This window comes from Globicephala melas, chromosome 14, assembly GCF_963455315.2.
Source record: "Globicephala melas chromosome 14, mGloMel1.2, whole genome shotgun sequence".
NCBI classification, from domain to species: domain Eukaryota; kingdom Metazoa; phylum Chordata; class Mammalia; order Artiodactyla; family Delphinidae; genus Globicephala; species Globicephala melas.
The window spans coordinates 73679342-73696804 of record NC_083327.1 but is presented as its reverse complement, the minus strand read 5'-3'; the positions used below and the strand labels follow the sequence as shown (position 1 = coordinate 73696804).

Here is a 17463-nt window from a genome sequence, read left to right as displayed (position 1 = left end):
AGCGTGCACCCAAAACCACAGAGGCAGCTCAACTGCTGGGCTGTGTGACCTTACAGGCTCGGCTCAGCGCACCACTTCCCTGCACCTGCGTCACCTGGGTGTGCCAACTGCAGCTGGCAATGAAGGGGCCGTGGCTAGAACACAGACATGGAACTCCCAAGTCCTGCCATGCCATGGCTTTTGGCCCTTCAGACTCATGGCAGGCTTGAAAAGACTGAGTAGTAAGATCACCAAATACCATGTCTCAGCAAGCATCTGTCTTCCACAGAAACAAAGTGCAATGTTTTTTCCCATCCCACTCAAATCACATCTGATCAGCATTTATAATGGACCACATTATATCCTGTGGAATGCAACTTACATGAGCACCTACCTCCTGACCTCCGGAAGCTATCCGCACCAAAAGGAGACAGACTCAGACAGAGTGGTACCTAACCTGTAATCCTGATGCGGCAAAATGACCAGATAAAGGGGGAAATGACAACAGTTCCACATGAGCTTTCTCCTCCATCCCCGAAGCCCGAGTGGGACTTCTGTGACAAGAAATGCAGCTGGTCACCTGTGTACAGTTGTCTTCTAAATTAAAAGACATCCTAAAATAGCAAGACAGAACCACATTCTTAGCTTACCTGAATAATAGCAAGAACCGGCTTAAAGGCAGGGTTTTTTCCTTGCAATAAACTCAGAACTTCTTTCGAATTCTGAATGATGTCTCTGCATTGAGAAAGAAAAAGAACATAGTCAGGTCTAGGTTAATGACTAGAAAGGATGGATACAACACATTTTCTTAGAAGGTTTTCTACTCTAAATGAAACTAATTAGACAGCACACGGACAGGCTCCTCTAAGTGTGGAAAGGGTGGAGGGAGGGGGAGGAGAACAATCATGAAATACCTGGCGTAGGGCTTCCCCCGTGGCGCAGTGCTTAAGAATCCGCCTGCCAATGCACAGGTCACGGGTTCGAGCCCTGGTCCGGGAAGATCCCACATGCCACGGAGCAACTAAGCCTGTGCGCCACAACTACTGAGCCTGCGCTCTAGAGCCCGCAAGCCACAGCTTCTGAACCCGTGTGCCTCAACTACTGAGCCCGCGCGCCTAGAGCCTGTGCTCTGCAACAAGAGAAGCCACCACAATGAGAAGCCCGCACACCGCAACTAAGAGTAGCCCCTGCTCGCTGCAACTAGAGAAAGCCTGTGTGCAACTAAGACCCAACGCAGCCATAAATAAGTAAATGTATTTAAAAAAAAAAATGTTGGCTCTTACAAATGAACTTATTTACAAAACAGAAACAGACTCACAGACATAGAAAACAATCTTATGGTTACCAAAGGGGAAGGGGGGGAGGGATAAATTAGGAGTTTGGGATTAACAGATACACATTACTATATATAAAATAGACAAACAACAAGGACCTACTATATAGCACAGGGAACTATATTCAGTATCTTGTAACAGCCTATAATGGAAAAGAATCTGAAAAAGATATATCTATCTATATACATATAGACAATTATGTATAACTGAACCACTTTGCTGTATACCTGGAACACAACATTGTAAATCAACTATATTTCAATAAAAATTTTTAATTAAAAATATTAAATAAAAAATTAAAAAAAGAAAGTTGGGTCTTTTTCCTCTCACAATAATAGACAAAAGGCTTAGCCAAGGCAGTACCCAAGCTTCAGTGCTTAAGACCACCTCTAAGTATCATCTCTTGTCTCCATCAGGGTCTTGCATGCACAACAGCTTTCAAAAAATGCAAGGGGAACTTCCAGCCAGATCCCATCAGCAATAAATGGCCATGAGCAAAGGGACAAGGCAGAATGGCCAGGGGCAAAACTCCTCCCAGTTTTAGAGAAGAATTTGACGAATGTAACTGGCAGGCACTGCTCTTGTAGGTGGATGAGGAGAGAAGGGTGCTCAGAAAACGTTTAAAGGCTTCAAAACTCAACCAGGATGAGCCTTCCCACAGTCAGCTGGGCTAGAAGACATAGAGTAAATGGGCATGCAGCTGTCTACAACCCAGGAAGGTTTTGGGTTGTTTTTAAACACTTGGGATAAAGCAACTTGATTCCCAGTGAAACAACTGTATTGTTGTGTTGATAAACCAGACTATATGTGAAAGTCCACAAATCACCTTATAAATGAGCAAGAATCTTCTGTCCAACAACATGCGGCTGAGGACCACACGCCATATGCAGGTTCTCTGCCTTTCTTGGCTGCTAATTTGGGCCATACTGGGTCCTCATTTCTGGCTAGTGTGGGAAGGCACTGGAGTGCGGGTCCCAAGTGGTTCTTGGCAATGTGTATATGGGTCATCTGGAAAGCTTGGTAAAGAGAAAGGCTTTGTGACTCAGCCCAGAAAGTCGGACTCCCTAAGTCTGGGTGGGGCCTGGGAATGTGTGTCTTCAACAAGGAGTCTGGGTGGCCCTGAAGCACTCAGTGGAAATCAGGCCTCTGGTTGACTAGCGTGGGCAATTCACTGAGCCACTAAGGAACCCGTTTCCTCATCTGTAGAGCAGGTGTACTACAAGGACTCTACCTTTGTTCTTATGATTGTACAGTGTTGTTCTGTGCCTCAAAGCTACATCTGAACGTTAAAAACACTCCTTCCAAAAGCAATTTTCCCAGAAACACTTGTAGCACCTACCCCTCAATAGAATGAAGGGCACACGACTGTAGAAGCTGACACCTGTCACCAACTCTGCTCATAAAGTTGGCTAATTCCCCCACAACTTGTCACATGTGTGACGTTTCATTCTTTGGGGTCGTTCCTTATTCTTCCATTATTCTTACAGTGCCAAGCAAAGCAAGCAAGGAGTTACCAGGCTCAGGAAGTCTAGAAAGCAGCATAGATGTTTCTCATCAGGGATTTTTCTGCCCTGGGTGAGAAAAGTTGCCACCTCAACTTCTAGTTGGAAGGCGACTTCTGCATCCTATACTGTCTTTGGACCCTTACCCTGAAACCAAATCCCCCTAAAACCTCTTATCCAGTTTCTGATTAATCTCTCTATCCAAAACTTTATTCCTTTTCTTGTCCCCTTACTCCTGTGCTAAATGAGCAATAATCAACCAGAGTCAGATGACTAAAATTGCTGTTGTTGGTAACATCGTTAATATACTAAAATTGCTATCATAGATATCTTCACTAACTACAATCTCAAGCTGTTTCTCCAGGGCAAAATGAGCTAACAGACATCTGGCCAAGGACCACCCAGCTAAAGAAGCATAAACCAGAGACATCCCGACTGCCGAAACCACAATTAAGAAATGTTGGACTTCCCTGGTGGTCCAGCGGTTGACTCCCCGCTCCCAACGCAGAGGGCACCAGTTCGACTCCTGGTCGGGGAAGATCCCACATGCCCCGTGGCTCGGCAAACAAACAAAAAAACCCCAAAACCTCTATCTCAAAGACCAAGTTGGAGTGGAGTGGATCTGAGGCGTCCCTTACTCCCCTGCTTGGTACCCTGCAACAAACACTGTACCTGCCTACGTCACAACCCGGTGTCAGTAGGCTGGGTGTGCTGCACATCTGGCGAGGATACCCCAGTTCGGTTTGGTAACAACCCCTTAAGATGAGCTCAGCTGTACACTGCTTAAAATCTAATGACCGGAAGAGACCTAACCGCGACGTCCGGAGAGAAGACAAGGTAAACTGAAGAGTCCTTGGAGTCACAGGCCACATCATGAAGCGCCTTGGAAACAGAGGGAGTAAAAAGGTAAAATCATTTTCAGAATGAAGACTAGAAGGAAAACAGAAGAGGATGTCAGCGGATGGACGTGAAGAGCTCGCTCCGTAACATGGCATCCTGGAACTAGGAATTCTAGTTAGGGAAGGGAAGAAAGGGCTTTCCCGCGACCCCCAGGCATGTCCGGAGCGCTTCACTCAGACAAGGCTCTACTTCCCCTCGCTCCCACCGAAGGGCTAGGAGAAGCGGCTAGGGTGTGTGTGAGGATCAAGAGGGGTGGGTACGGGGGTGGAGGGGGACCCGCGAACGTCTCCGGTGGGGACAGCGGAAGGCCGGCCCGGGGCTCCTAGGCAGAGTTCGCCTCTCGCTCGGGAGATAACTTTGGAAATAAGGCTGAGCTGGGGATTCCGTGCCCAACGTGCAGCGATGCTGGGAACGAGACGGCCCCGACTTCTCCGGCAGCCCTCCGCGCGTCACTGGGTGGGCCGGGCCGCAGCCCTCCCACGCGCAGGAGGCTGCGGCGTTTTGGAAGCGCAGACCTCACCGCAGTCACTGTACGCCGCCCGCAGCCAGCGTCCCGAAGGCGGAGCCCCTGCGCAGACGGGCGCCGATCGCTGGGCCCGGGGCGCCCCTGACACCACGCCGGATCCGACCAGCAGGCGGGCGGCCGGGCTGGCGTGGCGGGAGCGGGCGCCCCTCCCCCTCGGGGCTCCAGCCCTCGCCGCGCCGCCCCTTTCCTGCCCAGGCCGCGCCCGGCATCAGAGCAGGCGGCGGGAGGTGCACGTGGAGCGAGGCGCGCGGTCTGAGCTGCGCAGCACCCGCCGCGGATGTCCACGCCCTCCCGACCCCCGACCCTCCGGCCTGGGCCGGCCCCAAGAGTCTCCGTCCTCCGGCGCGGCCAGCCCGCCCTCCCGGTGCCCGCGCTGCCCCCCACCAGCTGCCGTCACCCCTAAAAGTTGGCACCAAACACTCGCGACCCCGTGCTCAGCGAAGCTCCCACGGAGGCCCCCGGGGCCCGGCCGAGACTCGAGAGCTCCGGCCGCCCCACCTCCTGGGTCTCCCCCGGCCGCCGGGGATTTGGGCGGCGGCGAGCGCCGGACACTCACCGGACGATCGAGTCCCGCGCTGGGGGCGCCCGGCTGCCCGGGCCCCGGCTGCTCCCGGCCTGGGTGTCCCGCAGCCGCCGCTGCCCGAGCAGGCCCTCCCCGCCGCCACATCCGCCGCCCCCGCCGCTGCTGGCGAGACAAAGCTCTCGGAGGCGGCGCGGCGGGCCGGGGGGCTGCAGGCGGCCGAGCTGGCGCAGGACGAGCGGCAGGCGCGCGCTCATGGCGAGGCGCGGGCGGCGCAGCGGGGACGCGGCGAGGCGGCGGAAGCGGGAGGCCGCGGGTTCTCCCGCGACGCGGAGATGCGGCGGCTGAGCTCAGAGACGCAGCGGCTCACGTCCCTCCTGGCGGTGGCGGGGCGGGCGCCAGGCGGGAGAACCGGACCCGGCCGGTAACGGGCCAGCGGCAGGAAGGTCCTGGCTATTCTTCCTCAGCGGAGAGGAGCCCCTAGGGGGCACTGCGCTCAGTGGCCGTGACGTTGGGAAGGTGGGCGCCTGTGGGGCGCGGGGCTGCTGTTTGAGTTGCCTGGACGTCAGGGACGGGCACTTTCTGGCACTTGCAAACACAGACTCGAAATTTGGCTAGGGTTAAAAATCAGAGGAGGGTGGGGCGTGAGCATGGGGCTCCCTTCCTGCCCTGAGACAGTTCTTTCTTGCTCCGCCTAGGATGCCAATAACATCCTGCCCTCGGGTGGCAGTTTGCTTCCTGGAAGGGCAATTGGTTTAGGGTTTGCTTATGGCTGAGGGCAGGGGAAATAGAGGGATTGGAGGTTAGAGTTGATAGGTACAGGGTTGTTTTCTGAGGTGATGAAAATGAAATGCTTAACTGTTTACGGAGGAGCATCAGAGAAAACACCAGAGGATTTGATGCTGGAGCTGAGTGTGTTTTTCAAATATATATACTGTTTATTTATAATGTATATAGAGAAAAGCATAAAGTAAAAAATAAAATCACCCACAATACTATTGCCAAGTCATAACTGTTAATTTTGATCTCTTAATTTTATTTTAACTTGTATTACAAGATTGTGACCATATTATATATATAGGTCTCTTCTTCACTTGCTATATCTGTTTTCATGAAATTGGGAAGGGATAGTACTCGAAATCATGACTTATAGTGGCTATATATTATTACCTAATCTATATTGTGGATAGACCATAATTTATTTTACCTTTTCCTGATGTTGTTTGTATTGTTTCCAGTTTTGGTGTGAGAAATAACATTCTTTCATTCACTTGTTCAGTAGCTGTGTGTTGAAGGCTTTCTATGTGCTGGGGGAGGGATAGGAAGGTCAGTTGGGGCCACACCTGTGGTGGCAATATTTACCTGTAACCTTTTGCAGAAGCAGTTCTCAGAAAATTTATAACTGCTAAAAATGTTAAGTGGAGAAGAAATAGCACAGGGAAGTGGAGAATAAACAACACAGCCACAACTTCATATAAAAAGGCAACCCTTCCGATCATACTGAATTGCACGGAAAAGTGTGGCATTTTTGTGAATTGCACGGCTCAGCATGGCACAGCAGGCCCCAAAGAAGACTTCCCAACACTTCATGAACTATTCTGTATGGAAGAAAGGTTTGAATAGAAAAGATCAAGTTTAAAACTGTACACCTAAGCTAAATTGATTGGGAAGGGTGAGCCACCAAAACTAATTTGTTACTGGAATCCGTAATATGGAAATGACTCAGGCCATATAGATGTGCTGCAAAGCCATCTTGAAGAAGGCACTTTGGAGGCTGTTTTCAGTCGTCACCAAAAGCTTATGGCAATCCACACCTTTAAAGCAATACTCTCTTTTAATTAGATCTCACATTAAAGTATAATAGGGAATTCCCTGGCGGTCCAGTGGTTAGGAATTGGCGCTTTCACTGCCGAGGCGGAGCCTGGGTTCAATCCCTGGTTGGGGAACTAAGATCCCTGCAAGCTGTGCAGCAGGCCAAAAAAAAAAGTATAATAAAGTTCACCTAGAAGTCGTGTGTATTTTTTGTTTTGTTTTTTTTTAACTGAATTAACGTACTTTCTAATCTTAAAAAATTTTAGGTGTTGACGCTGATGGTCAACAATGGTCTGTCCCATTATGATATGATTAACTTGCGATCTTATATGTAATTTTAAGAAATCACTTTAAGGTCTAGGACAGCAAATGCCTGTGCTGATCAAGCCAGTTAAAGTATTTTACTCAACCTGTTCAGGTCCTCACGTGGATGACCATGGAGGCCTCTGTCCTCTGCTCACCTTCAACTCCCTCTTGGGCCCCACCCTGAAGTCATTCCAGATGAGAGCTATTTGGGTTCTTACACACTCATAATACACACTTGTAGGAGAGGATAGGAAAGGGAGAAAGATTTATGGAAGAAAACTTCAGGATCTTTCATATTCCCAGGTTTGGTTCATGGGGAAGTGTCAGGATCTCATTTGGAGATAGATACGTCTGAATCTGTTTATCCCAAACTCAAATATATATTGGTTTACTTAGGAAAAGTCAACTACCCTGGGAGAAAGGGCTCTATTGTGTTGAAGCCCTTAAAAATGCACTAACTAACTCACATTCTTTCCCTAGTGGATATAATTTCAGTGCACTTTGAGATGACATTTGGACATAGGTCAAAGAAAGTTTGTTTCCAGAATAAGGAATATATATATCTGAAGTTAATATGATATTTATAGGTATATAGAGAGAGTGAGAGTGCATTTGCTCTATACCAGCCTCTATGCTAGGCATGTGGTGAAGGAATCAACTTTGAACAAGACAGACACAAGCTCGGGTGTCAGGGTGTCAGAGTTTACTGTGCAGAACTGTATAGTAGAACACAGGCATGTTGATGGAAAGCTATAAAGCCTAACGTTTCAGAGAGTTATTAGTGTTAAGAAACACCTTCCTAGACCTGGAGAGTCACAAGAAGCTTCCAGCAGATCAATTGGAACCTAAAGGATGATGATGTTGACCTTTTCTGACTTCAATCAACTAAAGCTTGGCCTCTGTTGACCTTTGCCCCAATTCTATGCTGAATTCTCTTGCTCAAGCCCCTTCATGAATATGCATGTACCCTTAGCTTAAACACTTCCCCAACTTTGCTGTTAGGGGAGACACTGCTTTGCCTAAGATCCCTGGTGTTCTCCTTACTTGTTGCAAGTAATAAATCCTTCTCCGGACCTTTGGCATGGTTGTGTCTTTTAGCTTGACACCCACCAAGAGGGGAACCCAATTTTGGGGTAACAATGTGATTGTTCTGAGACACTCTCAATGGGTTTCCTGCATTTTGCATCTCTTCCTGTCTTGTATCAATGGGTCTTGTTCTGGGCTAGTGTTGAAAGGATATTTGCATAACAAACGACCTTGGAAAATAGAGAGTGTTTCCCTCCAGGGCAGAGGGCAGATATGTTTGCTGCCCACAGTGTAAAGATAATGCCTCCCTCCAGCGTCAAAAATTGGGCAGGTTTGCCAGTAGCTCTTTAAGATAAAAGATTCCTAAATCCAGTATTCCTCAGCTGTGAAACCAACCCACTGTGTGCCTGTAGCACGTACTTGGGATGCTCTGCAGGCCCCCGGGGGCCTGGAGAAGCAAGGGAAACCAATGCTTTCACGCTACCCTCCACAGTTCTTAATAGTGATTTTTGAGCTGAGTGTTGCGTACCTGGCAGGTTTTCTCCTGGATCGTAGTGGGAGGGTCACGCAGGAAAAGGGAGCAGCTCCTGTAAAGGCAGAGACAGATTTGGAGGACTTTGTAGAAGATTGGATTGTTTTGTGTCTAGAAATATTATGCCGGCTAAGATTTGGGAGGATGGAGGTGCACAAGTCTGAAAATGGGGAAAACTGGCAAGACCAACAGGTAGGAAGCTAGCACGACAACGTCATCTCTTATGTTCAGGGCTTCAGGTAGTTGAGGCTTCAGGCTAATCTTTACCATTGAAAGAGAACTGGGAGTCCTTACAACTGATAAGGACTTTGCTGTTTTTACTTCTCTTGCCTAATAACAGTTTGTTCTTTTGTTTCCCTTGAGATCATTAAGTACTGAGACCTGTTCAAGGAGAGCGTTTTGGCCAGGCTGAGCTCCCAGAGTGGCTTAGGCCCCAAATGGCTTCCTCGCCTGTTTCTTTCTCCAGGGATCTGCTACCCTATTGGCTTACAGGATGATTTTCACCTTTAAATTCCATCCTCAGATCTCGGAGTCACCTCATCAGAAGCCAGCCCCAAAACAGGCTAGATCTAATAATTTTTTTTTAAGGCGGAAATCTGGATTTTCATGTTAAACCTTTTTAAAACTGTAGAAACCAGATTCAGACTCTGGGCCACCAGTTTACAGCCTCTGATTTAACTAGTCTGTACAAGAAGGAATCTGCTTACCCATGGTCTTGTGATGCTTACATGGAGAGCCATACCTTGCCATACAAACAATAGAATATTTGCGGGCTTGTGTTTGCCCCGTAGAGCGGATGATTTACTTACTGTCCAAGCCCTGTTCTTTTACCTTTGAGCTGAATAGACATGGTTTTAGAACTAATGAAGTGGAACTGCTTCCCTTCCTTTCCTATTGTGTGATGCATCGTGAATAAGCTATTGTCCGGAAAATCAAGCTTTGTTCTTTTTCACAGATACGCAAAGTGAGCTTTGCCCGTGGGCTTGCACCACCAGAGTAAAGTGGGCAAGTTTGTCTTCTGGCACCAAAAAAAACTTCAGCATTCTGGGCTCTTCCCCTCCACCTCACCTGACTTTAACCCCACAGCTGCAAGTCAGACTACTCTATGACCTCACACCATCAAAACCAGTTACCTGGAAAGGCACTCGGTCTAAGGGGAATTTCAGAGAAGGGTATGATAATCCCAGGCTAAATTCAATATTTGAAAAGTAATCAAAAGATACAGAAAATGGTCAGTCACAAGGCCACTGAAACATGGTATATCATCACTACCCTGAACCATTTTCTTTTTTTGGGGGGGGGCCATGCTGCTCAGCTTGTGGGATTTTAGTTTTCTGACCAGGGATTGAACCTGTGCACCCTGCAGTGGAAGCTCTGAGTCCACTGGTCTAACCACTGGACCGCCAGGGAATTCTACCCTGAACCATTTTCTACACAGCTCATAAGGCAAAGTATTATAACCGAGTATAGTTCAGAAAATCTTGATCTTTCTAGAATTAACACATTAATTCACACTGTATTTTACTTTGTACTTTACAAACTTTATTAAATAATGCGCATTACTAACTTTCATTATCATATATACAGTATTTAAACTATGTTTTCCTAGATGCATGGTTTTTTGTTTGTTTGTTTTTTCTGGTGGTTTTTTTTGCACAAAGAATAGAGTAGGCGAAAAGTGAACTTATAAAAAAAAAATTGAACCTTCAGTACAGAGACCTAGTAAGAACTTGACATCCATTTAAGTACATATAACTCTTTTCCCCCAATTATATACATCCCTACCCCACCTCCCGAAGAAACTATTTTAAACAAAAGCACTCATTGAATAACTTTGAGGGAAAATACGAACTTGATTATATATATACACACAGATCTCAAAATCTGTATCCTGGCTGACAGAATGGATGTATAGAACTGCAGATTTGTCCTAGAACCTAAAGACAACCATACAGACATTTTATACAGTATGACAGCAGCCTCCGTGCAGCAGGGTGTGTTCCTATAAGTGACATCAAAGTCGTGCAACAGGACATTGGTGTGGAGAATTAATAATTTCTGAGAGGAAGACACCACAGCAACATGGATAATACAGAATTTGGGTCTTACAAACCAAAAAGCAGAGAAGTGGGAAACTGCATTCCCGGGACAAGAAAAGTCAGGTAACTTTGTTTTGTAAACGCCCTTACAAATACGTCTAGCAAGTCTGAGAATCTATACTCAGTTACGGTGCTTCTCTTTTCTGATACTGCTTATTCTTGAAAACTCATACCATGTTTAAAGGAGGGCAATGAAAGAAGGAATCGTTCCGGAACAATGCTCATCAATATGGACTTTGTTTTCTAAGCTACAAGAAGAAAGTACAGTATGGAGAAAGAAGAAAATTAGGTTATTTTTTGTTACTTAAAAAGGAAAATGAATGCCTTAGGTACCTGTGTATAAAATAAGGATGGTCATATTTTATGTTTTTAAGAAAAAGAGGCATAGCACTTAAAGAGAGAAAAAGAATTATGGTAGATGTCACTGATTCAAATCAATATCATTGCTTATCTTTAAATGAAAAGCCCAGATCCCCTTTCCCTACACAGATTATCATATCTTTTAAGATGAAAACTGAGAGGGTGGGGAAGAGGCCACAGAATGTAAAATGGCTTAAAGTGAGAATGCGAAAGCCACTGTTTGAGAAAACATCCTTGTTACATTGATTGGAGTCTTCAATAAAATATTTTTATAAAGTGGCAATAAATCTGCCTTCATTTTTCTCTTTAGCTTCTTTAATTTTGTGTTTTACTCACAAGGTCTTGCTTTTGTTTTTGTTTCCTTCCATAAAGAGTTGTATTAGTACATAATATCACAATGAACCACTATTTAAAGACCATAATTACAACTTAAAAGATGTGATGAGTCAGAATTTAGTAACCAAAGATCCTGCTCTTCTATATGCCCCCAAACAATGAGACAAGACCCCCTTTTTATGTCTGGCTTAGAAAATAAATTTCACTACAGTCAATAAAATTCTCAAGGCTGGGACCAGGTCATCTGGCTGAGTATAAAATTCATGAAAGGACATCTGAAAAACTGCTCTGGGAAGAGTAGCTTTAAAGCGCTTTGCTTTATTTTAGTTTATGGTTTACTTCGTGTTGATTAGAAACGGGCACAAAAAGTAGTGAAGGGTTTTATCTTCTCCCCATCCCCAACTGTCATATAATGAGATAATCAAGTTGTACCCAGATGTCAACCCATCTTTTCTAATAAGTCAATTTGCATTTTCTTGCACTTGGTTTTAAACCATTAAGGGAATCATTCATTTAACCCCATGAAATGTAAAATAATTGACGAGCAGCACATTCTCCAGGCCTTGTTCAGGAAGACAGGGAAGGATTTTTACTTACAGAAAATTGGTCATGATACATTCTAATTTCCAATAGTTACATATTTTCTGCCTTATAATGAACTAGATGCAGGAATGCCAGCATAGAAACCCTAAAATGGGCACCTAGACAATACTCCGATTAGAGATCCCTCGTTTAAGTTATTCTAGGGTCTTGGCACAAATTTAACAAAAATGTCAGAGGTAAGCATAATCCTTTAAACAGCTTTAGTTTCCTTTCTTTTTAAAAAACGTGAAAAGTCCTCCTTGCTGCCTTTGAGTCCTAGTATACCTGTGGCTTCTGGATAATAGGAAATGATTATTGCATTTCTTAAAGTCTGGACACTAACTGTCAGGATATGGGAAAAAATACCATGGCCATCATGTTTTAAAAAAAAAAAAAGCCTAAGATTTTCAAGTAAGATTGACTTACATGAAACACGAAGACCATCAACATCAGAAAACACAGTGTTAGATGCTAACATTTGCTACAGTACAATCCTGGCTGGATCGCCAGCTGTTTGAAAAAGTTGTGCTGTTAAAGAAAGTATACTTTACATCTCTGGTTATTACAAAACTGTTCTAATCTGGTACATACAAAACATCTCTCAGTATCTCTAATTCATGAGCACAGTAAGAAGTTAATTCAGGCAGCTAGTCTTAAGAACCTTAGGCAAAGCTGCTTGAACTAAGACACTGGAATTTTTCCCTTAGAGACTGGACAATATTTTGCTGATTGGGAGGTGGCCCCTTCCAGAGATAGTCATTCAGTTTGTCAGAATCATTGTATGATGTCAGATATGGTCCAAGTTTGCTGCTTATTGGCTCATCTTCTTCTGACTTGATCTCCACATAGTCATCTTCATCTCCTTCAGTCTCTTTGAAATTGGAAAAATAGTTCTGGGTAGCTATTTGGGCACTTAAAGGTAAATTTCTATTTACTACCAGAACTTTCTGTGAGTCCTGGAGTGTGAGATCTGAGTGTTTTTCAGTGCCCTGTTGACCTGAGTCAGCGATACCTGGCACCAAATCCTGGTGACTCTCCCACCTTGAACTTCTGTGTAAAGACAGCAGCTGTTTCTTTCCCATTTCACTAGGGTAGTTGATGGAGTCTGAGGACTTGTTTATCAGGATGGAGGAAGATGACTGGGACCTGTTATAAGGCTGAGATTTAGCACTGATTCCTTTCCGTCCCAGAGAGTTGTAAAGATGGCCCTGACAGGAGTTCTCTTTGTTGGGCTGGCTGACCACCACACTGTGTCTCTGCACGGAGCCCAGCAGAGGCTCGGAGATTTGGAGAGAAGGCACGGAGCAAGCTGCGGACAGTTGTCTTGGGGTACTTTTCGTATTGATCTCTAAAGTGGGATATTTTGACTTCAAGTCTTGCTCTGGCCGGGGACAGAAATCTGCTAACTCTCCATTACTATAGGTTGAATGCAAAAGCCAATCCTCGCTACCGTGTTGGGTGTGGGAAGGTAATGCAGAGCTGAGGTTGGAGGAGTCTTGAGGGCTGGCCCAGCCATCCTTCTGAGTCTTAAAGGGGGTTTCTCTGAATACGATCTGGTCATACAGTTGGGAATATTCAGCAATCCTGGCACCTGGAAGGCAAATATTAAAATGATAAATATATACAGGATCATTTCTACATGCAAAGATTTAAAAAATAAGAACATTCTAGCAACATATTAAAAAAATTTAAACGGTAGAGAGGACTTTTAAGTTAAGTTTGAGGATAAGAAATCATCAAATACGAAGCAACACAAACTAATAAAATCATCCCGTTTAATAAAAAAGCCACCTAAAACTTCACTTGATCTAATTCTGGATTATTTTATTTATTTCAACAGCAGGTCCACAAGCGTTCCCTGTTTGTAATGACAATTTCTAGTGTTACTTACAAGCATGGAATTGTGTGTCAGTGCTAAAAACAGGCAACATAAAAATAAGAGTCAGCACTTAAACCCTGGTCAATGAAAAATAACTCAAGTAGTCATTAAAAGAAGCATGACTACAATCCACCCTGCCATGGCTACCCCTGCCTCACTGGTCTTGATTGCTCTCGGACAACTACTCCCAGCAGAATCTGCTCCCGGTGGCTGTTCCCGCACTTCTTGTTTCCAGGCAGCCCTCCACTGCCACTGTCTCGGGATGTTGACAGGAGGTCCTCCCTTCAAAACCACATGTACTGGGCTTCCCTGGTGGCGCAGTGGTTGAGAGTCCGCCTGCCGATGCAGGGGACACAGGTTCGTGACCCGGTCTGGGAGGATCCCACATGCCGCGGAGCGGCTGGGCCCGTGAGCCATGGCCGCTGGGCCTGCGCGTCCGGAGCCTGTGCTCCGCAGCGGGAGAGGCCACAACAGTGAGAGGCCCACATACCGCAAAAAAAAAAAAAAAAAAAAAAAAAAAAAAAAAACCACATGTACTGACTGATCCTTACCTCCTTTCCTATCACCGAGAAGCCAGGCACTGAAATCTATGCTTCCAAGACATTAAGAATGAACCATCCTGTGCACACAATCCATAATCTAATGCTCTCTAGTACTGGTTGCAGAACAGGGTTTTACCGTTATTTCCACGAAAGCTATTGCCCCTTCAAATTAAGCTATGAGGCCACTATCCTCTCTACTTCACTTCTGAGTACAGACATCTCTAAAGACATTAACAGAACCATGATATAGATACAGAGAATTCTCTTGGGTCAGGAATGATTAAAAAGAGAGAGCCCAGAGATGTCCATTTCAAGAGCCGTGTCCCAATCCCCCCACCTCCCAATCCAGGTACCCACATGACCACCCTAGAATCAAAGAATTCCATGAATCCTATAAATCACTCAGACCACATCTACGCAGTCTCTATAGAGGGCATCTATTCTATATATGATGACCAGCAAGTGACATTATAATTTTTTCCTCTTTATATTTTTAGTAACCTGTTATTAGTAAATTATTCCTTGAATTTAAACTAAATATTTAGTTGAGTTTCTGCTGTTTCTTTCAAGTTTGCCTTCTATGGGGACAGAAAGCAATGTGCTGTTGTTCTGTGTGCCCTTTAACTGCAACTCCCTCAGATGACTTGCCCCTTAGTCCCCAGAATCAGAATAAATAGTGTTTATCTTCTCATTATAGATCCTACATTCATTCAGAGCCTTCAGACTTTCAAGTCCAAATTGCTTGGAAGGACAGAGATTATTAGTTTAGAATTTGTAGTAACAAAAACTTGAGCTATTACTCCTTAAAGGGCATAGTAAAGACTCTCAATACCAGTTAAGATTTGGTAACCCCTTAACAGACTGAAAGTCTACATAGACACTAAGGCGCCCTTGTTAGCCATCCTGAAATATACAATGTTTCGTTAACTATGAAACCCAACCAGTGGTAGCTGGACCTTTAGGCTTGTCTTTGGTTAGCAGTCCCACCTCAAAGTCAAGACGGTCCTTCCCAAGCCATTCTCACCTACACTGTGGCTCTGAGCCTGATCCCACAGCTGAATCAGGAAGGCTTTGAACTTCTACAAAGTTCCAAGAAAATGACAATTTGCGAGAAAGCAGTGAGAGCTAATCAAAAAAAATTCAGTTAAACTATTGCAGCATCAAAATTTAACTGTAAAGTCTTGTAAGAACAGATAGCTCTTGACTTTGGAACGTGGTGGCCCAGATCATCTGAAACCATGTATTATCCAAAATAGCCCTAGTATTTCTCATGCCTTTTTCTTCTTTATCACACTCTCTTCTTCTTCCTTTGCTTAATCAAATCCTATTTACCTCTCAAGACCCTCTATAAGCTTTATCACTTCTATGAATCCTTTTCTAACTGATTTCTCTGAAGTCTTATATGCACCATAATACTTAGCTATTGGTTGTGTACGCATGCTTGCACACAATCTTGTGTGGCTAGTTATTGTATCTAAGCTGGTTTATTATTCCATCTAGTCCATGAGCTTTTAATCTTGGAGAACAATCCCCACAGAAAACCAAGCACAGCTCTAGGCAGAAATTGGTCTCAAGAACTACTTAATTACCCAGATAATTTTTGGACGGCCTCCATTTATTCTAAACACAGTGTTACGAGTAAACGTGCTCCAAGACTGTACCACGGAGAGTGGAAAGGCAGCGCACGATTTGGGCACAGCCGGAAATGGGGAAGCAGGAAGACAGCCTTTAGTAACATGCTATGTAAACATATATATTATAGACAACTCATAATGGGCACAGTTCATCTTTGGATAATAAAAAGTTGACCATTTATAAATTTGGAATAGAAAGTACCTCGCAAGTAGACACTATACTGTGCCGATCTAAGTTTTTGTTTTTTTGGTCTCAGCTTGACCTTCTAAGAGAGTCTATAACTTGCTTGATGCCAGCATGAACGTGAGACAAGCTTCCAGAGCGATGGCTGTTATTAACTAGATACCCTTAGTCCGATGTACAGGAAACAGCCAGCCCAGGATGACACTTCTAGCCTAAAAAGCTCAGTATTAGTCAGCTGGATTCAAATTCCCCCTCATTCTTAGTTCTGGCATTCATAGTCCTTATAGAACATGTACATTATCATAATGGGACAACGTCAGGGCTATCTCTGGTTTATTCCTCTTTTGTAAGTTTAGAAGGTAGAATTCTTATCATTCCAGATAAAAATTTGAAGTGATCCTTGTTGAGAGAAGTATGAACTCTACTGTTTTCAAGACAGAGATTAAAATCAACATTTCTGATGTTGCTTGTGATGCAGCGCAAAGCATAAAATGTTATCTTGCCTTCCCTACTTTACACAAGGAGGAACATTCCTCAAGCCTGTATGGAGTTTTCTCCCACAGAGAACATCACCAAAAAAACAAGGAGTGGGGGGGGGGACCCCAAAGGCTTCCTTGGCCTCAAAGACTGTCAGGAGTGAGGCATAATGGGACAAGATGGCCGGCATGCCGCAACAGGCTCCAAAAGGTGGGAGGGGCTAGACCTGGTTGGGTGATTTACAGGCGGAAGTCTGGCCCAGGGCCTGTAGACCCCGGCTGGAGCGTTCAATAAAGGTGCTGGAGAGTTTCAGCAGGTGAATAGGGCGCCCCTCCTTCCGCACAACACCGAGAGCAAGCTCCTGGCAAAGTGGCAAGGCCCATACGGAGAAGTCTGGAGAATCGGTCCATTCGATTACGACGTCCTGTGCCCAGATAAACAAGAGAGAGAAAAGGAGTCATCACGTCAACTGATTGAAAGCCTGGTGGGCACAGGAAGTGGTCTCGATCCACCCAGATGGAAGATTCTTCAGGTCTGAGAGATGGCAGGCCCTAGGGACACGCTCCTGCCAGCCAGCAGGGGGAGACACTGGCTGGCTCAGAAGATGACTCTGGAGAGATCTTCTCTTGGAGAGAATGTCGATAGTAGCCCACCATGTCAAGAAAGGGCCCAGACACAGAGCTATGATCCTACAGGAGCCCAAGAAGACACGAGTAGCCAAAACAGAAATAACAAACAAAAAGCGGGGGGGGGGGGGGGGAGCAAAAGAAAACCCCAAAGGGAAACCTATTCATACTTAAAAGGTGGGTAAAAAAGACTATTCAAGGCAGTTGTAAGCCCTAATGATTCAGTATTGAAGACCTTGCTTCTGACAGGGTTGGAGCTTCGCATGTTAATGGATGGTCCACATTCCAAACAACCGGCCTCAGGCAA

At 45.2% G+C, this 17463-nt stretch overlaps 2 protein-coding genes across 13 annotated transcripts in view; both read right to left on the bottom strand.

Annotated features, from left to right (window-relative positions):
• Window positions 1–5018, bottom strand: part of MTHFD1L (methylenetetrahydrofolate dehydrogenase (NADP+ dependent) 1 like) — a 214307-nt gene extending 209289 nt beyond the window's left edge. For 3 of the 8 annotated variants that reach the window (XR_009558776.2, XM_060283680.2, XM_060283679.1), the window contains exons 1-3: window positions 3488–3674; window positions 630–714; window positions 437–533 (exon numbers count right to left, since the gene is read on the bottom strand). Coding sequence is in view for 6 of the 8 variants with exons in the window: in XM_060283680.2 (XP_060139663.1) it covers window positions 437–533; window positions 630–714; window positions 3488–3534 (229 nt within the window). In the remaining 2 variants the exon portion in view is untranslated. Of the gene's footprint in view, window positions 1–436; window positions 534–629; window positions 715–3487; window positions 3675–4797 lie in introns of those variants that run through there. The other 5 variants (XM_060283678.2, XM_030853176.2, XM_060283681.1 and 2 more) reach the window with 5 other exon arrangements.
• A 4922-nt stretch (window positions 5019–9940) lies between these two features.
• The window catches only part of PLEKHG1 (pleckstrin homology and RhoGEF domain containing G1), a 223313-nt gene continuing 215790 nt past the window's right edge, over window positions 9941–17463 (bottom strand). For all 5 annotated transcript variants that reach the window (XM_030853164.2, XM_060283667.2, XM_060283669.1 and 2 more), the window contains one exon: window positions 9941–13405. In XM_030853164.2, the coding sequence (XP_030709024.2) occupies window positions 12477–13405 (929 nt within the window). In that variant the 3' untranslated portion in view covers window positions 9941–12476. The remainder of the gene's footprint in view (window positions 13406–17463) is intronic.